Here is a 25,578-nt window from a genome sequence, read left to right as displayed (position 1 = left end):
ATTCTTTCCTTGTGCTTTTAAAGTTGTACATGGTGTATTTTTTTTGTTAAGTGCATTTTAATTATTTTAAATGTTTGTATATGAGCTGATATTTGATTTATTTCTGTACAGCATGATTGAAGATGGTCTAAAACTTTTTGCACTTTTTTAGTCTCTTGAAAATTTGTAATCAATTTCTAAGAATGTACTTATTTTATATGTGAAATGATAAAATTAGCTTTGTATATATCATATTCATACACATGTATATATAGAAATATAAAAATGAGTTTGGATCAAATAAATAACTGGATGTTCTTTTCCTGGTGTTTGAGTGCACATCTGCCATGGAAAAATTATTGGTACATTTGAGATCAAAGTTTAGGCAAAGTTTCTTGTGCCCTCATCCTACTAGTGAACAAAACATAAGTGATACTTTTTCCCAAATGCCCACAGGTATGTTAACTTTGGTTTTAAATCACTTTTTAGCAACTGAAAAATGTAGACAAAGTTTATTATATAATTTATTTTTAAAAAGTTGCATTCTTTAAAGCCAAGTGGTCATAGCTGCAAAACTGCAATTGCCAAATAGCACGTGGGAACACTGGCAGGGGGAATAGCAATCTTGGTTAAATTAAGGTTAAACAAGCTTCATGTGATTAGTATTTGGTTTAATGTTTTATGTTTCCTTCTTTTGATTGTTTCACCACTGACACCACTGAGTGTCTTTTCTGGCAAAGCTGGCAGCTTCTAAGAACCAGTAAGGAGAAAACTGAAGTCAGCTCCGGGCTCATGTTCTGTTGGTGTTTGACCCCTGGATTCCAAAAAGAAAAACAGTAACATATCTCTGAAGACAAGCTCTATGGAGCCTAGGACTGCCATGGTTTTACTGCTTTATCTGGCAAGACTTAGGATCTAAATCAATGAAGAGCAGTAAATTAGTACCCATGTTAATAAAAATCCAAATTTGAGAAATTAATGGTTGGGCCTTGTTCTTAGGATTGAAGCTAAGAAAAACCATGCCCTAGGAGTACAAGCAAGTCCAAAGACACTTTCAATTAAATGAAACTTACTGCAATATAAATAATAATTTATTAACTAAAATTGAAATAGTAGAAATAACTAGCCCATTATGGTTATTTTTATCCTAATAAACTAATTTATATATCACAATTGGAGAGAACCTTGGACTGAAGTTTCTGCTTTTTAGATTTAATTTTCAAGTGACAAGAAAATAAAAGCTTTCAAGTAAAAACTATTCGTTACTAATGATTTATTAAAATCCCTTCCCTAAGCTGTTTTTGCGTACCTCCTTAAAGTTTAATATGTACAGAGGTAGGTTCTTGTTATGAATAATTACTACCTGATTACTGACAGCTCCATCCCTAACTAGCGACTGATAGATAAGGTCTAATGATACATTAATTTGCCTTCACTAATTATCTAACTTTAACATATACCATATACCTTTAAGTGTATGTGTGTATGTGTATACATGCACACACACACACAAACATATAAAAAACTAAATGCTGCCAAACGAGCCAGCTGCTTTCAGGACTTTAGTGAACACTTGCCTACCCCATCAAGGAAGAAGGTCTACAGCAAAGACCAGTCCTTTGGGGTTCCTTCCTTGGGGCCAACTGTCTACAGCAAAAAAGGGGAGGGGATGACACAGAGGTGCCAACAGCCACATCTCAAAGAGCAGACAGACACACAATCACTTTAGATTTTACTCCATGTGGCCTCTGGTACCCACCCATCCCTTTCTCCTGCAGAAAAAAAGGTTTCAATTTCTTCCAGCAATCCAATTATTTCCGTCAGAATCAAGCTGGCTGGTTGTAGCTTTTCCTAGACTAATGGTGTCAGTTGCCAGGTACCATGGAAAAGGCAGTATGGGGCAGTAAATTTGAAAAAGTGCCAGCATCTCATGAGTGGGCTTTGCCATCCCTAGAGCCATGTGCCACTATGACACTGTGACAGGGTGCTGATCCCTGGACTAGTTATTGAATGAAGCTATGTAAAATTGCTCCTTGTACTTAAAAATAAGCATTTTTTAAAATTAAATTTTAACTGTACCTCAGAAAAAGCCGTGCTTTATTTCTTCCTAAAAGTGTGGCTTTGTTTCCTTCCACCAGTAGCATCGATCCTTCACGTAAACCCTTCATTAAAAATTTTTAGCATGGTAAATCTGACAATGGTCTCAAGTTGGGAAATAAAATGTGGCTATTGTATACAAAAAGATTAATAATTTTTATTACGGGGATGATAGGATATGTCACCAAATTATCATGTACCCAGCCATGGGAACCCCATACTCCTGACAATGAGAGGGAGAGGAGAGGGAGAGGGAGAAGGAGGGAGAGGGAGAGGGAGAGGGAGAGGGAGAGGGAGGGAGAGGGAGGGAGGGAGAGGGAGAGAGAGAGAGAGAGTTAGTTAGTTAGTTAGTTAATGGCTACAAGCTTGTGAGATGTTCTGCTAAAGGAAGGTTCTTGGCAGAAACAAGGAAGCCCTATAGATCCAAAGTTTCCCCACCCAAGTTGTGGCTTTTCTTGGATAAGACATACCTGTTGACTCTCTAGAACAGGGATGGGGAATCTGCAGCCTCAAGGCTGCATGTGACCCTCTAGGTCCTCAAGGGCAGCCCTTTGACTGAATCCAAACCTCACAGAACAAAAGGCCGCATCCAAGGACCTAGAAGGTCACATGTGGCCTGGAGGCTGCAAGTTCCCTGCCCCTGCTCTGGGACCTACTTCATTGTCACCAAGGATATCAGTTGGGAATATAGCTATGGTGGCTATAACTTACTGTCTTAGCTTTACCTCCAAGTTCTCAATAGAAAGAATGGTTCTTCACAGTAAGTAAAAGCAAAGTTGCATTTTGTTTTTGAATTATGGCTATTTGTGTGGATAATTACTTTGTAATCATTATGGCCCTTGTTCTGTGAATTTTTCATTAAATTCTAACATAGCAGCGAATTCTAGAACACAATGCTGCATCTCTATAACTGCAACCATGAAAGATCAACAAAGGGACAATCCTAAGGAAAGAATGACCTTAATTCAGAGAATTCCTGCATGTCTGCTTGAAAGACTATTTATCCATATATGTAGCTGTAACTTGAAAAGGATCTGCTATCCCAGTTGATCCTAACTTTGTAAGTCTTATCATCAGTCACATCTTGCCAAACCCTGGATCATACCTACGATCTTCCCTTTTTCTATACCTGCTCGCATACTGTGCAATGTTCATAGAGAAAGTCATAAAACAAGCAGATTTGGTTCACTACAAATTTATCTAATTTCATAGACCCTCATTACTGCATAGCAATTTTCATTTCTTACTTTACTGAAAAAAACAGAGGCCATCTATCATGAGCTCTCTTCTTCTCCTTTGTTTTTGTCTCTACTTTAGAAGAGGGCCTTCTCTTTGTCAAGGCCAACCACTCAACACTTGTGTTCTTGATCCCGTCCCCTGGGAGCTTCCAACATTCCCTCTTTTTTGATCTTCAGTCTCTCCTTAGCCACTGGTCCTTGTTCAATGCTGACAAACATAGGTCTCCTCTATCCTTAAAAAACTCACTTGATCATGATTGAGATGGAAATATGTTTTGCATGACTTCACATGATTTCAAGTTACCTGCCTTCTCAACGGGACTTGAGGGAGAGAATTTGGAATACAAGATTTTTAAAAATGAACTTCAAAAACAAATAAATTTTTTAAAAAACTGACTTGATTCTGCCATTCATTCCACCAAGTTATTTTATATGTCAGCTCATTTTCACGTCTAAATTACTAGAGTGCTTGCTATGCTAGCTGCTTCCATTTCCTTACTTCTACTCCTCAGTCCCTTATAATCTGGCTTCTGATCCTATTTGGACTCAAACTGCTTTCTCAAAAGTTACTGATCACCTCAATTGTTAAATTTAATTGCCTTTTTTCAAACCTCATCCTTACTGAGCTCTTTGCAATACTGTCAATGCCTCCTTTTCTGACAGCCCAGGATCACCTCTATGCTACAATGAGGAATCAAAGGGATAGGCTTTCAGAAGGGCAGAAAAGAAGCTATAATTTTGTTCAGTGGACATATTTTAGGGATACAGTTAACTTTTTACAGTGTGCCCTCTTAGGTGAAAAAATAACTGCAAATATGAACTAACATATATATTAACCTAAGATATTTTATCTGGCTATCGAGTACAAGTAATGCAATATGGTACAGAGAGAGACAGAAAAGGAAGAGATTCAAAAGACTGATATAGAAAGTAAGCCTTTTTTTCTTTTAAAGGGAACTTTTATATGAGGAATGATCTGAGATTAAGTTCTGAGGATGATCTAAGTAAGCCAGTATTATCACTACTTATTCTGGCTGTTTAATTTCTCAAGTACCTTCATATGCAGTAGTCACTCCTGGTTTTTCTGAATGTGGTTGTTACTGAAGCTTCTGCTCACTGTTTTCTTGCTGTTTCCCTTTCTGTATCTCATCACTTGTACAGGAAACTGATTTTCTTGTTGGAGTGTAATTTCAAGTGGCAGAGAAAAAGTACAGTGGTACAAGAATGAAAAGAGTGGAAGGGAAAAAGCAGAAAAGCCAGGAGAGACCAACACAAGCTCCGGCAGAGCCGTTGTGATTAGCCATAGATGTTAAATGTGGACAATACCAGCACTGGAGGGGTGTCTGGCTCCTCGTGATACTGAAGAATCCGTTCTTCACGTGTCTCCTATAAAAGGAAAACATTTTTTAAAACTAAGACAAAGTCATCACTGGTGGATCAAATGAGTGCTTCCACTCCTAACTTTTCCTGCCCCCAGAGGCCTATGAGTTTCCTCAGCAGAACTTTTGGCTTAGTGGAACAAAAGGCCTCAGGGGTCACTGGTGAGAGACTGTCATACCACTTACTGAAGGATGCCTGGAACCTGAGAAAGGTTGTGTGAAAGCCTCAACATAGCCCTTCTCTTCTCATTATCATCTTCAGATGAAGCTTGTTTCATAATATGCTTTAGCCTAAGTCAACCCACCCATACAATTTAATGGCTAAAATATCACATGCAAAGAAAAATAAGTCCCTTGTGCCTTGCTACAGAGCTTTCTTCATTTGCCAAATAGTTTAAGCCTTGCTATCAAATAAATGAAAACTAAAGTGTATTAGTAAAGCACCTGTGGAGAAGTAGAGGTAACGGAAAGGAACATGGGGCCGAGATTCCTTACTATAGAAGGCATCTGCAATGTAGCCTTGGGCAAGTCATTGAACCAGAGTCTGTTTTCTCCTTTGTAAATACTTTGGTTTTGATAGGCCTGATAGTGTCAGATAAATAAATGAGATCTACTATCACACAAGGCCCTTTGTGTTAGACACTTGTCTACATTCCTCTTATGGACCACTGCCTGTGCTAATGTATATTCTCAGGATGCACTGAGGGAGGTTTTTCTGCTTAAACTCGACCAAATGAAAACATCTTAAGGAAAAGCGTTATGTCCCAAGAGGTCAGCAGTTTCCACCAAATGCCAATTCTCTGTCAGATGGAAATGCTTATTGGTCTGCCATCTATGGAAAGAATCTAGGAGAGAAATAGATGCCACTGTGAGGTGTGCCAACCTCCATACCTGTGTATCTCACTCTGTGAGATTAGTGAGTGTGTTTTACTGAAGTCCTGACCTATATGTTATTTACTGACTGCTAACTAAGGTTTGAGAGTTGACGAACTTTGCTCTTCAGGAGACAGTCACTGATGATCTCTGTGACAATTACCCACTTTTGTTTGTTTGCACAGTATTCCTAAAGGCAAGGAATAAACACCCAATTTCTGATGATGCTTTGTTACCTTTAACTTATAGCTATATCCAAGAAACTGTTTTTATTGAGAACTTGTACACAAATGTACAACAGTGCAAGCTGCCCAGAATACTGCAAATTCCTCAAAAGCACTTGGAAATTCTTTGAGGACAGTTATTCTACTTTTCTTTAAATTTCCCTCAAAAGCTGGCTTATCCTTAAAGGGGCAGGGGGAAGAGACTGGAAGCTGGAGAACACAAAAGCATTTTCCATACAATGCTTCTGTGGAACAGCCTTCCAACTCCACATTTCAAATACCATCTCTTTTCACTTACACTTCCAGCAATATCAGCAAGTGTGAATTGTGTATGTGAAGGTCTACATTATGGTTGCTTTAGTCAATATAAGAATCTGTAATGAAATACTTACACCCATATGTGTGCTGTTAACGTCTGGATCCAGGTAGTGGGGATTGATATTAAAAGGAACAAATCCCAAAGCCTCTAGCGAAGGTGGGAATACAATCGGCATATCATTGGTTGTATTGATGCTGATGGTGGCTACGTTTGTTCCAGCACTAGATCCCATGTATGGAATACCTGCCTGAGAGATATACATAACTCTGATATAAGAAAACAAGTCATATATCGAGACATGAATGAGGGGCCAAAAACTACCATCAAGAACAAACCAGTATCAACACAGACTTTAGTGTGCATACTCCTCAAGAAGTTTAGTACTCAAGAGGTTTAGTCTCTAACAGTATCTACAATTCTAAAGAGAAAAACATATTTCTGAGGAAGCAGAAATCCGTCTAAATCCCCGGCCAAAAACAATGCTACAATAGTTGGGAATAAGGAAGAAAGACTCCCTTTGGGAGAGAGGAGCTGACAGCCCTGAACACTGGCATGGCACATGTAACTATGAGGTGGCATTGGTCACTGCTTTCCAGAGCGCCTTTTTTCAAACGTGTAAGGCACTTCATTGCATCAAATGATCTGAACTGGACATCAGAAAGGTAAATACCCATTATGCATTCTTGTCTCTTCTGCCACCAGGGTCTGATGACACCATTTGCAACATGACACATGAGATGTCATAGCCTGCTGCACTTCTGAGTCAACTTCACAGAGCCTGTGCGGTAAAAATTACATCTAAATTTGAAATGATGGCATATCCCATTTGTGGAACGCTTGCTTTTAGGCGATATGGAGTGAACATGAAAATACTACCTCCTGGTGGGCAGTCTGGGCTCCACCAAGAACCAGAGGGTAAAGTTGTGACTTTTGGGGCCTCTAGAAGGGCGAAGGTCTCTTGGGCCTGGTCTCTGGGTTTACAATTACCCTCAGGCAACAAATACAAAGCTAGCTGAACCTTGTATCTATCACATTTGCCACAGCTATGTGTGTTGGCACAAATTAAAAAGGGATATCTGTCTTAGAATTTTAAAAAAGCACACCAGACACATAGTTATCCACAACAATCCAGAAAGGTAGGAAAGAATAAACATCAGCTCTCCCTAGTTTCAACAAGGTGTGACTGGAAATACAGCAAAAATTTAGGTTAGGTTATCACAAAATTTGAAATACTGGCTTCCAGGAGAGGAAAAAGAGGTCTTAAAGGGCCCCAAGAAAGCTAGAAAAGAAGTTCCCTTTTTCTTTTTTAATTGCAAAAGTATATAGCTCTTGGGCTACAATGCAAGGCAGGAGCTTTTATCTATGAAGGGAGAGAGAGAAAAAGAGATAGTGGAAAGTTGGCTGTCTTGCTCCTTTCCATTATTTTCTGGATATTCTTATTAAGACACCAGAAACTATTTAACCCTTAGCAAACTTAATAATAGACCTCAACTCAGTGGAAGTGATTATTATATTCATGCAAAGTCTTTTTCAGAGTCTTGGAGGTCTTTGATAACACTACAAATATCCCTGAGCTAATCATATTCTTTTCTCTTCAGCCCTTCTTGCCCCGAGAGAATTATATTCTGTTTTATAGAATGTAGAAATCAAGGTAGTGCAATCCTGTGCCTGGAATACTTCACACTCTCATTTGTGTCAATTCCCATCTCAAATATAACAAACAGGACACTTTATCAACACTATTTTTCAATTCATCTAACACTTTATTTCCTTTAATTCTGAAAGCACCTCTGAAGAAATTCACTGACAAGTTGTACTCAATATCAGTTAGTTCTGGAGGGCCTTTCTAAAAGGGTATTCAAATTATTAGCTTCTATCATCTCTTAGATCAGCCTTACCTCCATAAGCACATAAGAAATAATGCCACGTCAAACATTAGTGCTAGAATACATTCCCATAGATTTGGCTGGTGATATTTGATTCTGCCCATAGGAAGAGATTAAAAATGTGGCAGCTAATTTATTTTTAAAGGAAAAGCAAGATGCAGGAAAATAAATAGCACGCAATCCATAGAATCACTTAATTGTAACCTCAGCAAATCAATTTAGGCCAACTTACATGTAGGACTCTTTTCCTGATCTCAGGAAGCAGATTTAAATCATATAATATCTTTAGAAGTCTGAAGGTATTACCACCACCTGTAGGGGAAGAACCAAAGTACATTTTACTTTGCCTAAATGAAAATACTGAAATTGTGATACTCTCAATGAGCCCTCAAAGTAGAAGTTGCGAGCAAACAAGAATGGTCCAAAAACACAGATGACAAAGACTAGGAACATACGCACAGAGCTTAGTTATTAGTTTGGGGGTGGAGTCGGTCTGTGTCCTCCCATCCTCCTCTAGCCCTTAGGAGGTACACTCTGAAGGGTGGTGGAGAAAACCAAAGTGGTTACCAGCAATAAACATCTGAATGCCTACTTCACACAAACCTTGCCCAATCTGAAGGAAAGCCAAGAAAAAGCTGGAGTTAGGCCTGAGGAGAAAGAGGTAGGGCTGACAGAGCTACCAGAGCTGATTCAGATGAGGTTTCTGAGAGCAAGGTAAAAGGAGGCTAACCAATGACACCACTCTTTTTTTCATATCCAGTCCTAGAAACACTAGACACCAAGTCAAGGAAGGAAGAAGAGAAAGGACTAAGCATTTATTAAGTGCCTACATGTGCCAGGCATTGTCCTAAGAGCTTTATAAATATTATTTCATTTGATCAATCAATCCTCACAACTACCCAGCGAGAAAAAAAATTTCATCCGAAATAACTACAGAACGTATAAAAAACTAATCACTTACTAAGCAATATGAAAACAAAACATTTTATAGAAAGAGAGACACAAATAATTGGAGGGATATTACTTGCTCATAGTTGGGCAAATCAATAAACAAATTTATTGAGTGCCATACCAAACTACTACAGGGCTATTTGATAGATCTAGAAAAAGGAACAAAATTCATCTGGAAGAGCAAGAGGGCAAGAAACTCAAGGGAAATAATGGGAGAAAAAAGTAGGAATAAATGGGACCTAGTAGTACAGATCTCAAAGTATACAACAGAGCAGTAACCATCAAAACCACCAGACAATTGTTAATAATGGGAAGGGAGGTGGCGCCATCATGCACTGAGCACTGGGCTTGGAATCAGGAAGACATTTACTAGCTGGGTGACCCTGGGCAAGTCACTTAGCCCTGTTTGCCTCAGTTTCCCCATATATCAAATAAGCTAGAGAAGTAACTTGCAAACTGCTCCAGTATCTTTGCGAAAAAAACCCCAAATGGGGTCACGAAGACTCGGACTCAACTGAAGCACAACGATGGTTAACAAAGAGCTAACCTGAACATGGGAACAGACCCAAGACCCAAAAGCTACTGAGTCTCATAACCACAGTGTTTGATATTCGAAAACTTCAGCTATTTATCATGAAGTCTGCGGGGTTTTCTTGGCAAAGATACTGTACCGGTTTGCCATTTCCTTCTCCGATGTGCCCCCATTTTACAGATGAGGAACTGAGGTAAACAGGAGTTAAGTGACCTACCAGGGTCACACAGCTAGTAAGGTCATAGCTGAACTGAGATCTCCCCGACTCCAAGCCCAGTGCTCTACACACTGCATCACATAGCTGCCCCCTACTGGTGAGAAAACTAGAAAGTCCCCTGGAAGAAATTCAATGGAGACCAACTTCTCACACCAGCACACGACACTCCAAATGGAGTTTCCTGATGACCTCAACACAAAAGGTCACATTATAGACAATTCTGGCTTTCCCACAGGTCTTCAAACATGATATTGCATCTCTGAGCTTTTGTGTTGGCTGCACTCCATGCCTCAAGTGCACTACTTCCTTGTCTCAACCTCTTAACACCCCCCAACACTATTTGATACATGAAGCCTTCCCTTCTAATCACCTTGTATTTAGCTTTATATTTATGCTGTACATGCTTTTGTGTGTTCTTGTCGACTCTCCCTTCAGAATGTAAGCTCACTGCAATAGGTATTGGTTCATTCTTTGCTCTTGTATCCCTGGTACTTTGTATGGTTGCCTGGCACATAGTAAGCACTTAATACTTACTGATAGATTGACTGATGCTTCACCAGAGAACCAAACTATCACTATGAATTTTCCATTTAACTGAAAATTTTTTTTAATCCTACTAAAATATCTGACTTTAAAATGCTGAACAGTAAAATAAATTCTCTAGAACTATTTAATCAAACAATCACCCAGGTAAAATCTGGCAAGATTCCCAGTGATCCTTGCTATCTATCATAGATAGCTTACCATTCCTATTATCTCTAGACTTTGATTAGGATATATCTTTCTAACTCAACATGAATTATAGTTTATTTAAAAGGTTCTTCTCAGGATGTGGGCCAGCTCTATGCTGTAGGTCAGGTGATTCCTTGTGCTTCTTCTGTGGCACAAGATGACCCCTTATGCTTTCTTATACTGTAAGGTCCCTTATACTAAACTTCCTTTTTTAAAAAACAAATTTTTTAATCAACAAAAATGTGCCTTTTCTCCCTCCCACATACCCGTCTAGAAAATCTGTACTCCAAGTCCATCACTTCTTTGCTAGAAGGCAGAATGCATTTTTAAAAAATTCTTTTTCTTTCAATCTGCAAAAATTTATTCTACCCCACATTCTCATTTCCCTCCCTTCTAACTGAAAAAGAAAAACAAAACCCCTACTACAAACGTGTACAATCAAGCAAAACAAATTTCCATATTGGCTATGTTTTTTTTAAGAAGCCTCATTTTACACTCAGAGTCTTTCATCTCTATATCGGGAAATGGGTAGCACATTTTATCATTAGTTCTCTGGAGTTGTGGTTGGTCAGTTCCTAAGAGTTCCTAAGTCTTTCAAAGTTGTCTTTGTATAAATTGTTCTCCTGGTATGCTCATTCTACTCTGCATTGGTTCATTCAACTCCTCCCAGGTTTATCTGAAACCAACCCTTCATCATTTCTTATAGTACAACAGTATTCCATCACGTTTTACATACAACTTGTTCAGATAATCTCCGATTAATGTTTACACACCTCTCCCTCCCCCTTTCCAATTCTTTACCTATACTTCTAGAGAGTTGAAATATTTTTGTATATCCTTAGAGTTTGTTTTACTTGGGACTAATCCCTCTCTTAATCTACTCTCTAATTCCCCCTTCTCCCCTTTCCCTCCTATTTTCCTGTGGAATGAGATGTATTTTTTACCTAGCTCTGTGTATGTGTATTCTCCCCTCCTTTGATCAGTTCAGATAAAAGTGAGGTTCACAGAGATTTGTGGCAATGGCGTCTGGAGTGGAGGCTGAGGCCTGCACAGAGACCCTGGAAGACGAGGAAGAGGAGGAGGAAGAGGAGTGGCCCCTGACTGCGGCCAAGGCCCTGGCTGCCCAGAAGCGAGAGGAGAGACTGAGGAAGTTCCAGGAGTTGCATGTGAAAAGGAATGAGACCCGAAAGCTAAATCATCAGGAGGTGGTGGAGGAAGATAAAAGGTTCAAGCTGCCAGCAAACTGGGAGGCTAAGAAGGCTCGTTTGAAGTGGAAACTTCAAGTCGAAGAAAAGAAGAAGGAATGTGCCGCAAGAGGGGAAGACTATGAACGAGTGAAGCTATTAGAGATCAGTGCTTAAGATGCAGAAAGGTGGGAGAGAAAGAAGAAGAGGAAGAACCCAGATCTGGGCTTTTCAGACTTTGCAGCTGCTCAATCACGCCAGTATCATCAGTTGACCAAGCAGACCAAACCTGATATAGAAACGTACGAAAAACTCAGAGAAAAACATGGAGAAGAATTCTACCCAACATCCAATAGTCTTCTTCATGGAACACATGTACCTTCTACACAGGAAAGTGATAGGATGGTTATAGATCTAGAAAAACAAATTGAGAAACGAGAAAAATACAGTCGGAGACGTCCTTATGATGATGACTCTGATATTGACTACATTAACGAAAGAAATGCCAAATTCAACAAGAAAGCAGAGAGATTCTATGGAAAGTATACAGTTGAACTCAAACAGAATTTGGAGAGAGGAACAGCTGTCTAAACTTCAGGAAATGCTGAACATGATAGTTAATGGAGTCTTCGGGTAACTTGCTATCAGTAAACTGTACAAATAAAGGAAGATTTATACTCTTGTACTTAACACTCAGTTAAAAGTGTTTAAGAATTATTTACATGTGATGACTTTCATGTTGGTTTCAGTTAAAAAGTGAGGTTCATGTGTCTGCCATTTCCCTCACCCTTTTCCTCCTTTATTTGTGCAGCCTTCTCCTTATGCACCCCAGATCACATGAGACAATTTTCCCTAACCTTCCTCTCCTGCCCCTGTATAATTCTCTTTCTGTCCCTTTCCATTCTTCTTTTAAGGTCAGCAGGGCATAACAGAACCACTCCCAGAAGTTGTCTAATTAGACTCCCTCGAGGCTCCCCTAATCACATTTAGAAGGGGCCATCCATATCACCACTCCATATGAGAATGTAAGTACTCGATTTCATTAAAAATCCATTTTTCTCCTGAAGGATTATACTCAGCTTTGCTGAATAAGTTATTCTTAGTTATAAGCCTATATCCTTTGACTTTTGGAATATCATATTCCAAGTTCTAAATTAAAGGTATAAAATTTCTCTAATAAGCAAGTAATTTTACATTTTACTCCTACAGGAGAATAAAACAGCCTAGCTAATACCTTTCCGGCTAGAAGCTGCTGGCTAAGTATAACCTGAAATTACATACAATGGTCTTTTTAGTCATACCTTAGCAATGGCTCTAGTTCTCCTGTCTTAGATACCTAACTGTCTTCTTAAGTAAATATCTATTATAATTTAGAACTTTCGAAAATAAAATTTAAAAAGAAAGCTTAAGCCTTTGAAAGTATAGATTTAAAATGATTTCACCAGACTTACCTACAAATATGGCTTCAGATTTTCTTACAGCTTCCACAGGGTCAGAAGATTCATGAATGCTGTCTAACGCATATCCTTAAATTCAAAACAGAATTTGATTTATTCACATATGATATGACTTCTGCTTTAAAAAAGAGGCAACATTTTTAATCATTAGAAATTGGCAGAGGAAAGCTCTTAGCTTACCCTCTAGCAGAGGGGTAGCTTTCTGATATAGCTAAAGTATTAGATCTCAGCACCAGGCCTTTTGGCATCTGTGGGTAAGTTAACTCTATAAGGCCTTAGTGTGTTCATCTATAAAATGACTTATTAACAATGAGATGATGTATATCAAAGTGCCTGAAAACTGTTTTTATCTTCTTTTGGGTTGTTTTTTCCTTTTTAACTAGACCTGTAATTTCAACTACTGGGAGAACTCCAAAATCTTCCTAATGCTTCATGACTCAGCTTTAACTTATATAGTCTTAGAAAATTACCAAGGGCTCTGAATGATGTACCTGTACATCAGCCAGTATGTGTCAGCATCAGGCTCCCTGAACTCAGCCCTTTCTGATTCCCAGGTGACCTCTAGTCACTATACATGTTGCCTCTTGAAGGCAGTATTATTTCTAGCCATTCAGAGATCTGAGGCCAAAATAATTTCCTAGGAAAGCCTCCACCTATTATTTCGGAAGAGGGAAAAAAACAAGGAACTAAAAAGCTGTTACTAGACCAGTTCAATTCTTAAAAAATTCTGCAAACTACTTGGACTCTAAAAGTGCTTTGCACTTTTAGATGCATGATACATAGTGGGTATATTAACTGATAGGTTAATTACTAAAATTTAGTAGTTACTAACATTCTGGTAAGTCTACAATGAAAGTAGATTTTTACCTAAGCTTTCAAATTTTTCTCTTGCAGTTTTGGCATAGGCATCTCGATCACGAAGGGCATATGGTATAAAAAGAACTCGTTTCACTTTTCTGGGGGAAAAAAAAGAAAGTTTCACAGGACTTTAGTAGTCAATGATATTTCTTAGTTCTTGCTGTGAATGGATTTGATTTATGGTTCTGTCCTAAGGGTATATATCTTGGGTCTGTTTTACAGGGAATTTACTTTACCAAATTAAAAACCAGCCTCTACTTCCAAGCTTGACCTTGAAACCAACATGAAATAGTCATCACATGTAAATAATTCTTAAATACAAGAATGTATCAAAATTTTGGGCTGAACTATTGTTTCTTTTTTATAAAGACTGATTTTAGGATTTCTTCTTCCCAACCCATCTAGGGAGATGTGATAGTGACCTTGCCCCAGCTACCTCCCACGGTTGCTCTGTGGGTAATACGAAATATTCTATGTTAAAGTGCTTTGCAATGTACCTTCAAACCTGATCACTCAACTGAAACTGCTCTCTACAAAATTACCAATAATCTCTTACCTGCCATATCTAAAGGTCTTTTCTCAATCCTCAACCTTTGCACTTATTAAGGGCTATTAAGAGGTCCCTGTACTTGTCTTTTTGAAGAGGTCCCCTGTACTTGTCTTTTTGAGTTGCCATATTTTCCAGAAACACTGGACCCAGAGTGTGCAGTAGGCCCTGAATGTGTCAAGGATGAGCTCCCCCCATCCCCCAAGCTGACATAATTTGTTGTTTGCATCCCGAGCTGGACTCTTTGTGTGTCCTTTGAATTCAGGACAGGTAGCAGCCAGTCTGTGGCAGGCTGGCTTGTGCAGCTGGGGTCCTTTGCAGATAAGTGGACCCTTCTATCTTCATAGTCTGGTAGTTCCCAAAGGAAAAAGAATGTGGCTTTTGCTTGCCTAGCTCCTCCCCTTCAGGAGGGGTTTTGTCCTTTTCCCACCTTTACTGCACCTTTCCCCTCCCATGCCATGCCCCTTTAGGCGGAAATATGTTTTCTTCTTTTGTTATATTGTCATAAATGGGCAAACTTCAGTTAAGGACTGTGAACTCTTTGGGGTTCCACATGCATGTTCATTTCTCTCGTAATAAACCTGGCTTTCACATAAGTCTCATGACATGACTGCCTACTGATACACTTGACGCTGCTGGTATCCTTTCTCCATAGCATGTTCTGTTTTCTCTGGGCTTTTGTGACTGCTCTTTCTTGGACTTCTTTGCTGTATCTTCATGTCCAGTATTCTGTGCTCCGCTCCGCCCCCCCCCCCCCCGCCCCCCCACTGGACTTGTTGTTGTACCCCTCAGGTCAGTCCTGAGCCACCTTCTATTTTCTCTTTATTCTTATTTATTGACTGGATGATCTCACAAGTTCTCACCAGTTGAATTATCATCTTGATCTATCTACTGCCCTAGGCTCTCTCTGAGCTCCAGTCCCAAATCACTAACTGCCTAATGTTCCATTTCAAACTGGATGTCCATAGACATATGACTCTCAACATGTTTAAAACAGAACTCAGCTTTTCCCACAAACCCACTCCCTCTTCAGAACATACATGTCAAGGTAACTACCCTCTTTTGCAATCACCCTGGTATACATTGCAACCCTGTTGTCATCCTCAGCTTCTCACTCTCACTCGTCTCATATATCTAATTGATGGAATCCTAATAAAGCTGCCCCCAGCCCCAGTATTCTAACTTCCTTATGGGCCTCACTGAACAGCACACATGTCCTGATTGAACCACACAATCTGGCTTTAACCACAACACTGCCCCCAGACTCAATCACAGGCCTCATCCCCACCCCCCATATCCTGACTTCCTCATATATGCCTCACTGCCTCACTAGAACAGCAGGTGTGTCCATGAAATCCTGCCCTGCTAGGACAGCAGGTATGTCCATCGGGTGGAATGCTAGCCTCTGCCTCTAGCTAGCCACTGCCCCCAGACCCATTCCTCGTATTTCCCACAGAAACAGCAGGTGTTTCCATGCACTCAACCACAACCACATCCATCTCATCTCAGACAGGACTACGATAGCCAGCCGATCAGAAAGCAGTACCACCAGGCTGCCTGAGCAGTATGTGGACCCCCAAAACAATAGAAGGGACTTTCCCTAAGTAGGCAACTGTGCAGTAATAGCAAAAGCTGTCCTTTAGGTGAACTCATGAGAAAGAGAGACTTATAGTACCGTTATCATATATGCAACCCTGCACGCATTGTAAGTTCCTCCCCTATTTATCCCTTGACAAACTACTCCAGCCTTTTTAATATTCATGATATCTGTTGTGCAATCACCCCTATTACACTATAAAATTGCCTGTCTTGTCTTACTGAAGTTGCTGGTTCCTCTTGGAACTTCAGCCCGCTGGAGAACATCACCCTCAATAAATGCCTTCACTTGGACTGGAAGTTGTCTGAGTCTGAATTCTTTGAGACAACCCCTGCAACACACCACGCAACCACACTATAATCAGCCGTTAAATCCTGTCATCTCTCTCTGCACACTTCTCTTATACCTCTCCTCTTCACTCAGTCACAACACAACTGTAGGTCTTCATTTCTAATATGAAGCCACAGCCTCCAAATCTCTCTCTTCTCCAATTCATCCCCCCCCCATTGCTGCCAAAATGATTTTCCTAAAGCATAGATTTATGACAATCCCTCCCCCTCCCCTCATCCCCATTCAATAAACCCCAGTGGTTCCTTAGTACCTCTGGAAACAATAGAAATTCCTGTTTGTTGAGCAAAACTCTTCAGAACATGGCCCCTCCCTATCTTTTTGGTATTACACTTTACTCTTCTCAATGTACTCAAAGTACATGCCTTACTTGCTATTCCTTACACAATGCTCCATCTCCTATCTTTCTGCCTTTGCACTGGGTTTAACCTATGCTTGAAATGCTCATCTTCCTCACCTCCACTTCCAGGAAACCCTGGTTTCCTTCAAGACTCAGTCCAAGCATCAACATTCTGCAAGAGACCTTTCCTTTCTCCTCCCCACTGGTATTAGTACTCTCCCCTCTAAGATTCCCTTGCATCTATCTACCTTGCTCGTACTTTAACAAGATTTTATATGTCCAAGTTGCACCCCCCAACCCCCTTAAGTTCCTGGATAGCAAGGAATCTAGTAACACCCTCCCTGCATTCCTAAATAATCTCTCTCCTATATTCGAATTATTGTCTGAAATTCTACTTGGGGGTTCCCCTGTTTTAATTAAAAATCCATATTTACCAAGAAGAGGTAATACCTTAACCTGACACTAGTAATTTATACTCCAGTGTAAAGGAGTTTCAGATTAAGTACAGGATTTTGGGAGGGGGGGGACGGATGGGGGGGGTTGGAGGAGGAGAGACAGAAGGCAGTATGTGTTCAAGAGGAAAGGGGAAGTAGAGGAGAAAAGTAAAGAGAACTAAGAAGACTTCCAATACTGTCTTCATAATTTATTTACCTGGCCCTAATATCTCCAAACCAAATTCAAAGATTCTTCTATTTTAACAGGTCTGAGACAGGGACCAATCCTTAACTATTGGAGACGAAGGTACAACTTCTGGAAGAAGATATAAATACTCTTTATCAGGAATTCACACTATCAGCGGGCATCTAAAATACAAGGACATTTACGCTCGTGCAACAGTCACGTAGCAAAAAGTGCAAGGATCAGAAAAGAGCGCAACTACTCTATGCCGTGTCAGGAGGCTATTTTATAGCGACAACTCACTCACACCCTTCCAGAACAGGGGGGGTCCTTCCCGGAAAGCGCTTGGGGGACCCATACCGGGGCAGGTTGGGGACCCCTCTAGGGACGGGCTGGGGGGAGCTTCTAGGCTAGGCCGAGAACCCCCTGGGTTGTCCGTGGGGCTCCGCAGAGGCGCAGGGACAGACCACCCATGTCGAGGGTCGCCCGCCGCGCGCTCCCCGGGGGAGATAGGACTGTGTTCTCAACACAATCTCTCCCGCCCCCCGCGAACTCCCTCCCGTCTCCCTCATTCGCCCGACCCTCCCCGCGGTGGGGCGGAGACTCCTGTAGCCCTCCCCGACGCCCCCCGAGCCTCACCCCCCGAAGAAGCTGCGCACTTGCTCCTCGCAGTGCGCCAGGTAGCCCTCCCCGTGCAGCCGCGAGTTGGACACCAGGAGCAGGCGCCGCGGGAAGGGTGAGGCCATGGTGCTCGCCCGCTCGGCTATCGACTGCTCGCCCTCCCCTCGCGCCCGCCGCCCCAGAGCAGCGGCCCCGCCCCCTGGCAGACTCCCCTCGAAGCCCCGCCCCCCCACCCCCACCCCTCCGGCGCGGGACCGGACTGGTCAGGGCGCAGAGCCGCCGGCCGAGAAGGACTATCGATCACGGGCTGGGGTCCCGGGACTGGGGGGCATTGAGCCATGCTGGACTTCGCTATCTTCGCTGTCACCTTCCTGCTGGTCCTGGTTGGAGCCGTACTCTACCTCTACCCGGTAACCGGCCGTGCCCCCGGGGCCTCGCCCACGCCCCGCTCTGCCAGCGCGGCAGCTGGAGGAGGGAGGGAAGGGGAGCGGGATGCTCGGGGCAGGGCAGCCATGTTGCTCGTTTCCCAGTCTCGCTGGGCCTGGGGGGAGGGGCGGATACGGCGGGGCTCACGTGCCCCTCCCTCTTCCCTTCCCCCCCCCCCCGCCCCGGGAGAGGCGAGGTGGACCCCCCCCAGCTGATTGTAAGTTACCTCTGACAGACGCAGGCGCGTAGCCTCTTTCCCCCTCTTCCCCACCCCACGCCCCTTAGCGGAAGTGGAAGGGGAGCACGTGGGGCCATATACACCTGTCCCCAGGTGTGCTTCTCCCACCTTGGGAAAAGTCACTTCAGCTCTGCAGGTGGCCCCAAACCCACCCCTTTCCCTACCCCTCGGCAGGTAAGGGTAGCTCTCATCCCGTCTCAGAGGAGCAGTGAAAAAAAAATGCTGGAAAATTCCTTTGGATCCTTAGGAGAAAGGTGTCATAATACTGCTAATGATTATTATAGCAGCTCCTATGAGGGGATCGTTATCCCCCATTTTACAGATGAGGAAACTGAACTTCAATTTCCTCCAGCAACTTGCGCCACTACCCCCCGCGTCACGCTGTGAGGGAGAACCGTGGGTATGAACGCAGGTCTTTCCTGACTTCCAGACTAATTAGTTTTTTCCACTCACCCATTCCCACCAATCTCATTGTAATAGATGGTTGTTCAGCCGTTTCGGTTGTGTCCGGCTCTTCCTGACCCCATTTGGGTGTTTTTTTTTCAAAGATAATGCAATAGTTTGCCATTGCCATCAGTTAATATCTACTAAGCCCCTGCTTTGTACCAGGCATCCTAAGTGCTGGAGATACAGAGAAAAGCAAAGGACAGTGATGGGGGGGAAGAGGGTGCCAATAATTGGGGAAATCCAGAAAGTCCTCCTTTTGACACGTGAGTTGAGCCTTGATAGCCAGAGGCGGAGGTGAGGAGGGGGAGCGTTACAAACTTTCTATCCAGTGGAGGCAGCCGGTGCAAAAGCCCAAAGGCCAGCTAGAGGGAATGTGGAGACAACCAGTCAGTTTAGCCATAATGACGGAGCATGGAGAGGAGTATAAAGTTTGATCAACTTGGAAAAATAAACCTGAGTAGGACTCCCAGGGAAGTGAAATGGTTGTAACCGCTGCCTTCGGAATATCAACTTGACAACTCTCTCTGGGGGATGATTTGGAAAGGGGAAGAGACTGGATCCATTTCAGCACACCTTTTCAAGGCTATTGGCAATAGTTCAGAGGAAAGAAAATGAGTGTCTGGATTGGAGTAGAGAGTACAGAGAACACTGTCATTGTAAGTTACTGCAGTTGGGAAGGTGCATGAAAGAGGTCTCCGTGCCAAGATTAATGCACTCATGTTGAGTTTAGCATATGCTACATTGTATTATTATATGTTTGGTGTAGGTATCCTGACTCCCCAGCTTTTGTAGTTAAGTTGTTTTCAGTTGTGTCAGGCCCTTCATGACCCCATTTGGGGTTTTCTTGGCAAAGATACTGGAGTGTTTTGCCATTCCTCCTCCAGCTCATTTTACAGATGAGGAAACTGAGGCAAAGAAGGCTAAATGATTTGCCCAGAGTCAAACAGCTAGTAAGTGTCTGAGACCAGATTTGAATTCAGGAAAATAGGTTTTCCTAGTACTCTGTCACACTGTGCAACCCAATTGCCCTGACTCCCTAGGTAAGCCCTTTTAAAACAAAAACTGTATGTCGTGTATCCACAACACTGGGTCTTGCATGTAGTGTAGATGTTCAATAAATGTTTGTTAGTAAGTGCCATCTAAGAAGCTCAAAATGCATTATTGTTTCATAAGTCATTTCAAGTAATTGTGCTGTTTGAAGGTAAAAGGTGGGGGGGGGGGCATACTTTCATTTCAGAGCAAGCTAAATGAATGGTACAAGAATATGCAGCTTTACTTTTACCACCCAAAATCTACAAATACAGGAGGCCTGGTCAAGGTTTGTTCCTATTGCAAAATAGTCTTTAAATTGTAATGACCTTTTGTTCTAGTGAAATTTTTTTGAAAGCATCAGTGCCCTAGGAGGAGAAGCAAAGATATGCTTAAATATAACATGTTTGGAAATCCCTTTTGTTGAAGGTAGCAAGAAAGGAGGGTTGTTTGTTTTGCTTTTTCCATTTTTAATAATTTTCTTCTTCCACAATAAAATCAAATTGTATGTTACTGATTTGATCAATTTCCACGTGGCAGTGCTTTTACCTATCTACTCTTTGGAGTTAACATTTGCTGAATTATGTTAAACCAGAGTATGATGTATTCAGTTTATTTTAGAATTATTTGTTCATTCATTTCAATTCAGTAATTATTTTTCTAGCTCTTACAATTTACAAGTACTGTGCTAAGCACTGGGGATACAAAGGTAAAAGGAAAAAGAGCCTCCACCCTCAAGGAGCTTACATTCATTAGTATCCTTGTACTGAAGAATTCTGACTGTTAAGCTGCTGTGGTCAGTACTGTGTGAACATGTGGACAAGAAATGGGTATCTTATTATATACATCAAAATAACCATATGAGAAATAAAAAGATCAGACACTTGAACTTTTTTTTTTAAGCCAAGCAAATGATGAAAACATTTTTTAATTTGGGCAAAGAGAGAAATTTAAATCTTTTCTTTGTTGCTAAAGTGAGGGAGACTGATTGTGGATCATGTAAGTCAAAGGAATTGTATACTTTTAAAAAAGACACTTGGATTTTTTATCTCTTTCTTTTTTTTTTGACACATCAGTTACTTTCTGACAACCCAAAATAGCTTTCCCTTAAAAGTTAAATTTTAGTTTAATTATGTTGTGTCAAAGTAGCAAGTGACATCAAGATGAACTTTTTTCTTCTACACAAGAAAAAAACAAATTTGGGAAATAAAAATCCTATCTTCTATTCAGTATATTCAGTATATATGCTATATTTTTAAGCTTAGTAAAAGATCTGAGATGTTGCATCAATCAGAGGAGACCACTGTGATTTCTGTCCTGAGCCCTCTTCTCTTGTCCTGTACTGTCTCACTTGGTGATGTCATCAGTTCCATCCCTAATCAATAGAGTTTGATATATCCAGCTCTCTCCTGAGCTCCAGGTTCCCATCACCAACTACCTTTTGACATTTTCACCTGAATTCCCTGTAGACCTCTCAAAATTTGTATGACCAAAACAGAACTCATCTTCCTCTCCCAATCCTCTCCTTCTGAACTTCCCTATTCCTGTTGAGGGAAATCACGCAGGTTAGTAAAATCAGTGTCATCTTCAGACCCTTTCTTGAACTCACTCCACCTCTCCAGTCTGTTATGTCTTGTCATTTCTATTTTTTTTTTTGACATCTCTCCAATTTGCCTCTCCTCTCCACTCAAACAGCCACCAGCCTGTTTCAGGCTCTCATTACCCTATGTCTGGACTATTGCAGTAACTTCCAGGTTGGTCTCTGTGCTTCAGGTCTCTTTCTACTCTGCCCCTTAGCACAGTACTTGGAGAATGGGTCATCTCCAGTTATTCTGATCTAGGAGAAAGTGAGGCTGGTGACTTTGCACAGCCCTCCCTCACTTAAATCCAACTCACTTGCATGTCATGCCATCACCTCCCTCATGTCATGGTCCTCTTTGAGAATAAAGGACAAACAACGACATCCTGGCAAATAGTCGGTGCTTAATAAATGCTTATTGATTTGACTTGACTCCAGTCCATCCTTCACTCAATTGTCAGTGATTTTCCTAAAGAATAGGCTTCACCATGTCACACCCACTCCTCCAACTTACTGGTTCCCTATTACATTCAGTAACAAATACAAATTTTTTTTTTTTTGGATTTAAAGTCCATCACAACCTTTCCTTTCTGGTCTTCTTATGCTTTATTCCCCTCCATTTACCCTCTGATCCTGCAACACTGATCTTCTTGCACCTGGCATCATTTTCCAGCTCTGTGCCTTATCACTGGCTGTCCTTCACGCCTAGACTTCTCTCCTTCCTAATCTTCACCTCCCTGCTTCCTTGGTTTTCTTCAGTTCTCAGCCCAACATCTACCTTCTGCAGAAGGCCTTGCATGGTTACTCTGATATTAATTGCTGTCCACTCTGTAACCATCTTAGATGTACATAGTTATTTGCATGTTGTCTCCCCTTTTGGCATGTGGCCTTCTTGAGGGCAGGGGCCATTTTTGCCTGTCTTTGCATTCCCAGAGCTTAGCATAGTGCTATTTAGCATTTATTAAAATGCTTGCTGATCATCAAGTGCTAGCAATTATTATACAATGTAAGCAGAGTAGTTTGTTGTACTTAAGCAAATACTTTTTTTTTTAGGCTTCTAGACAAGCTTCAGGTATTCCTGGGATTGCTCCAACCGAAGAAAAGTAAGTACTTCTTCCTTTGGCATCAGATGTAGTCAACTTGTAGTCATTACCTGGAAGAGAAGTACATTGCTCCAAAGCCTATCATCTTCTTTCATATTCTTGTTAGGTCTGTAGGTGCCACCATTCCTTTGTCAGTCTTTCTCTTTACTCCTTTATCAGTTAGCAAAATACATCCTAGAAAGACCTGAAGAGGTCCGTCTGATACCCAAAGGATAGTACTTCATGCTATCCTTCTTCCTCTTACTCAGGGTAATGATTATGCAGAAAGGGGAAAACATGAGAAGGAAAAGAAGTAAAAAGAACTGCTCAGGCTAATGTTCTTCATTTTTCTTTCCCAGCATGGAATACACAATAAATAAATATTGGAATAGAATAGGGAAGCTTAAGAGTTGTGGGGTAACTTTGTTATCTGGTTTTAACTGTTGAAATTCCCAGAATATCAGAACCGCTTCAATTTAATTACAGATTTAAAATGTCAGTACCTTGGACATAAGCACGTGCAGAAATGGGGCTGTTTAGTACATATGTAGCACTCTGCTTGGCTCCTAGCCACCATGGGAGTGTGTGGTACTCCCAGAGGAGAGGCCATCCCAGGCACAAAATGGCCTATCAGGAAAGCCTAGTGGTGCCCTGCCCACCCATCCTCCTGAAAGCAGCTTTCATAGGAACTAGCAGGTGGAATCAATTGCTTCCTGTGACAATCCCGGAATCTTAGGACTGGAGAGCACCTTTACACAAATTTCATGGATCGGCCTTCTCATTTTATAGGTGAAGAAACAAAAGATCAAGTGAGAATTAAGACTAGACCCAGATCCACTGACGTCCAGGCCAGTGTTCTTCTTTCCCACCCTACCATTTGTTCTACCTGACGTGTTGATGTGGCTTAGGGTGTTTCATAGGACCATGTCACCCAAGGAGATTGCTCTTGTAGTTACAGTTGTTTCACCCTTTGCTCTCCTCCAGATATCACTAATGTGCCCTTTCTAAGGCCAGAAACTGGTTCAGAATAGGGTTAACATGCTATTCTGTTCTTAGTACACTAGGATCCTGTTGTGATCTGTGTCTCTTTTGTGGGGCTGGAGTCTTTGGTGGGATGGTATTATGTTAAATAGAGCTGTTTGGTTGTCTCTGATGATCTGAAGCACAAAGACCGTGTCTGGATGGAAATGAAGGTAGACTGAAGTAGCTAAGATCAGAGCAGGACCAGTTTATTAACTAGGCTAACAGTAATCAATAAATGGGGCCAGTGACTCCTCGATAGTCAAAGATCCTGAGTGAGAGTGAGGGCTACCAGGTGTTTTATAAGGCTATATAGGATGACAGAGCAAAACCTTAAGTGATATAGGTGTAACTTCTTTGGATCAGCTTGACATTACATCATTTGGACCTCCCCTTCTAAAGCCCCTTAATCATAAACAGACATCTGATTTGTGGAATTTGGGAGTGGCTACATCAGCTTTGATTGAATCAGGTTGACCTTTAGGTTAAGCAAGTCTCTCTTGAATGTGGGTAGAGGAGTGAAGTTACAAGATGGGAGGTACAAGTCAAAAGATAAGGGTGGAAGTACAAACCCAATAGAATTGTGACCTAAGTGACCTGGCAAGGGTAAGGAACAGCAAGGGGGAATATTAATCTATCTTTAAGTCTTTGCAAAATAGAATTACAAATCAATTTTCAATTTCACAACCATTGTTTGAGGCCCAGTAATCTAAAACCTACACCTTTACTTTCAGGTAGAGATTAGAATATAGTAGAGGAACCAGCTGCCCCAGGATACAAAATCATATCCTGAAGCCAATTGATGTTGAATTGTCTAGACCTTTCTTATTTTTTGAGAGCATAGAAGGTGCAGAATTGGTTATATTACTTTTTAATTAAAAAATATTTTAAGTAAATAGTATTTTATTTTTTTTCCAATTACATGTAAAGATAGTTTTCAGCATTCATTTTTTATAAGATTTTGAGTTCCAACTTTTTCTTTGTCCTTCTTTCCTTTCCTCCCTCCCCAAGACAACAAGCAATCTGATATAGGTTATAAATGTATAATCATGTTAAACATATTTCCATGTTAGTCGTGTTGTGAAAAAAAGAAGCAGAATGAAAGGGAAAAACCACAAAAAAAGTGAAGAGAAATGTGCTTTGATATGCCTTCAGACTCCATAGTTCTTTCTCTGTATGTGGATAGTATTTTCCGTCATGAGTCTTTTGGAATTGTCTTGGATCATTGTATTGCTGAGAAGAGCTAAGTCAGTCATGATTGATTATAGTACAATGTTGCTGTTACTGTGTGCAGAGTTCTGGTTCTGCTCTCTCCATTCAGCATCAGTTCATGTAAGTCTTTTCAAGTTTTCCTGAAATCTGCCTACTCATCATTTCTTATAGCACAATAGTGGTTATATTACTTTTGCAATTCTTCCAAGACTAATAAGTTAAATCAACTGTTTTTCTCTTCCAAATTTTGCTTTTCCACCAGAGATGGAAATCTTCCAGATATTGTAAACAGTGGAAGTTTACATGAATTTCTAGTTAATCTCCATGAGAGATATGGACCAGTAGTGTCTTTCTGGTTTGGCAGGCGCCTTGTGGTTAGTTTGGGCAGTATTGATGCACTAAGGCAACATATCAATCCCAATAGGACATGTAAGTTTAATTTTCTTTTTTATTATTTCTTATTTACTTTTAACCCATAGTTAAGTAATGAGTGTATTTTTACATAAAAGAGAGAGTTTGGTACACTAAACTAAAAATCAAAGATGCAT

At 41.1% G+C, this 25,578-nt stretch overlaps 2 protein-coding genes and 1 pseudogene across 2 annotated transcripts in view; 2 read left to right on the top strand and 1 right to left on the bottom strand.

The window, feature by feature from the left end:
* Nucleotides 1-472: 472 nt before the first annotated feature.
* LOC118846134 (alpha-aspartyl dipeptidase-like) lies at nt 473-18,155 on the bottom strand. Its single transcript, XM_036754370.1, has 8 exons — nt 18,016-18,155; nt 13,936-14,024; nt 13,063-13,137; nt 8,228-8,307; nt 6,183-6,356; nt 4,641-4,700; nt 2,059-2,141; nt 473-793 (listed from the first exon to the last, which is right to left on the bottom strand). The coding sequence occupies exons 1-8, from the start codon at nt 18,120-18,122 to the stop codon at nt 730-732; spliced, it is 732 nt and encodes a 243-aa protein (XP_036610265.1). The 5' UTR covers nt 18,123-18,155; the 3' UTR covers nt 473-729.
* On the top strand, nt 11,447-12,202 carry LOC118846133 (annotated as a pseudogene).
* A 120-nt stretch (nt 18,156-18,275) lies between the features above and the next one.
* The window catches only part of LOC118846132 (cytochrome P450 20A1), a 41,920-nt gene continuing 34,617 nt past the window's right edge, over nt 18,276-25,578 (top strand). The window contains exons 1-3 of the mRNA XM_036754369.1: nt 18,276-18,407; nt 22,770-22,819; nt 25,293-25,459. Of these exons, the coding sequence (XP_036610264.1) occupies nt 18,336-18,407; nt 22,770-22,819; nt 25,293-25,459 (289 nt within the window). The 5' untranslated portion in view covers nt 18,276-18,335. The remainder of the gene's footprint in view (nt 18,408-22,769; nt 22,820-25,292; nt 25,460-25,578) is intronic.

This window comes from Trichosurus vulpecula, chromosome 4 (assembly GCF_011100635.1).
Source record: "Trichosurus vulpecula isolate mTriVul1 chromosome 4, mTriVul1.pri, whole genome shotgun sequence".
Taxonomy (NCBI): Eukaryota; Metazoa; Chordata; class Mammalia; order Diprotodontia; family Phalangeridae; genus Trichosurus; species Trichosurus vulpecula.
The sequence above is the reverse complement of the archived record's forward strand: the minus strand, read 5'-3'. Positions and strand labels throughout refer to the sequence as shown.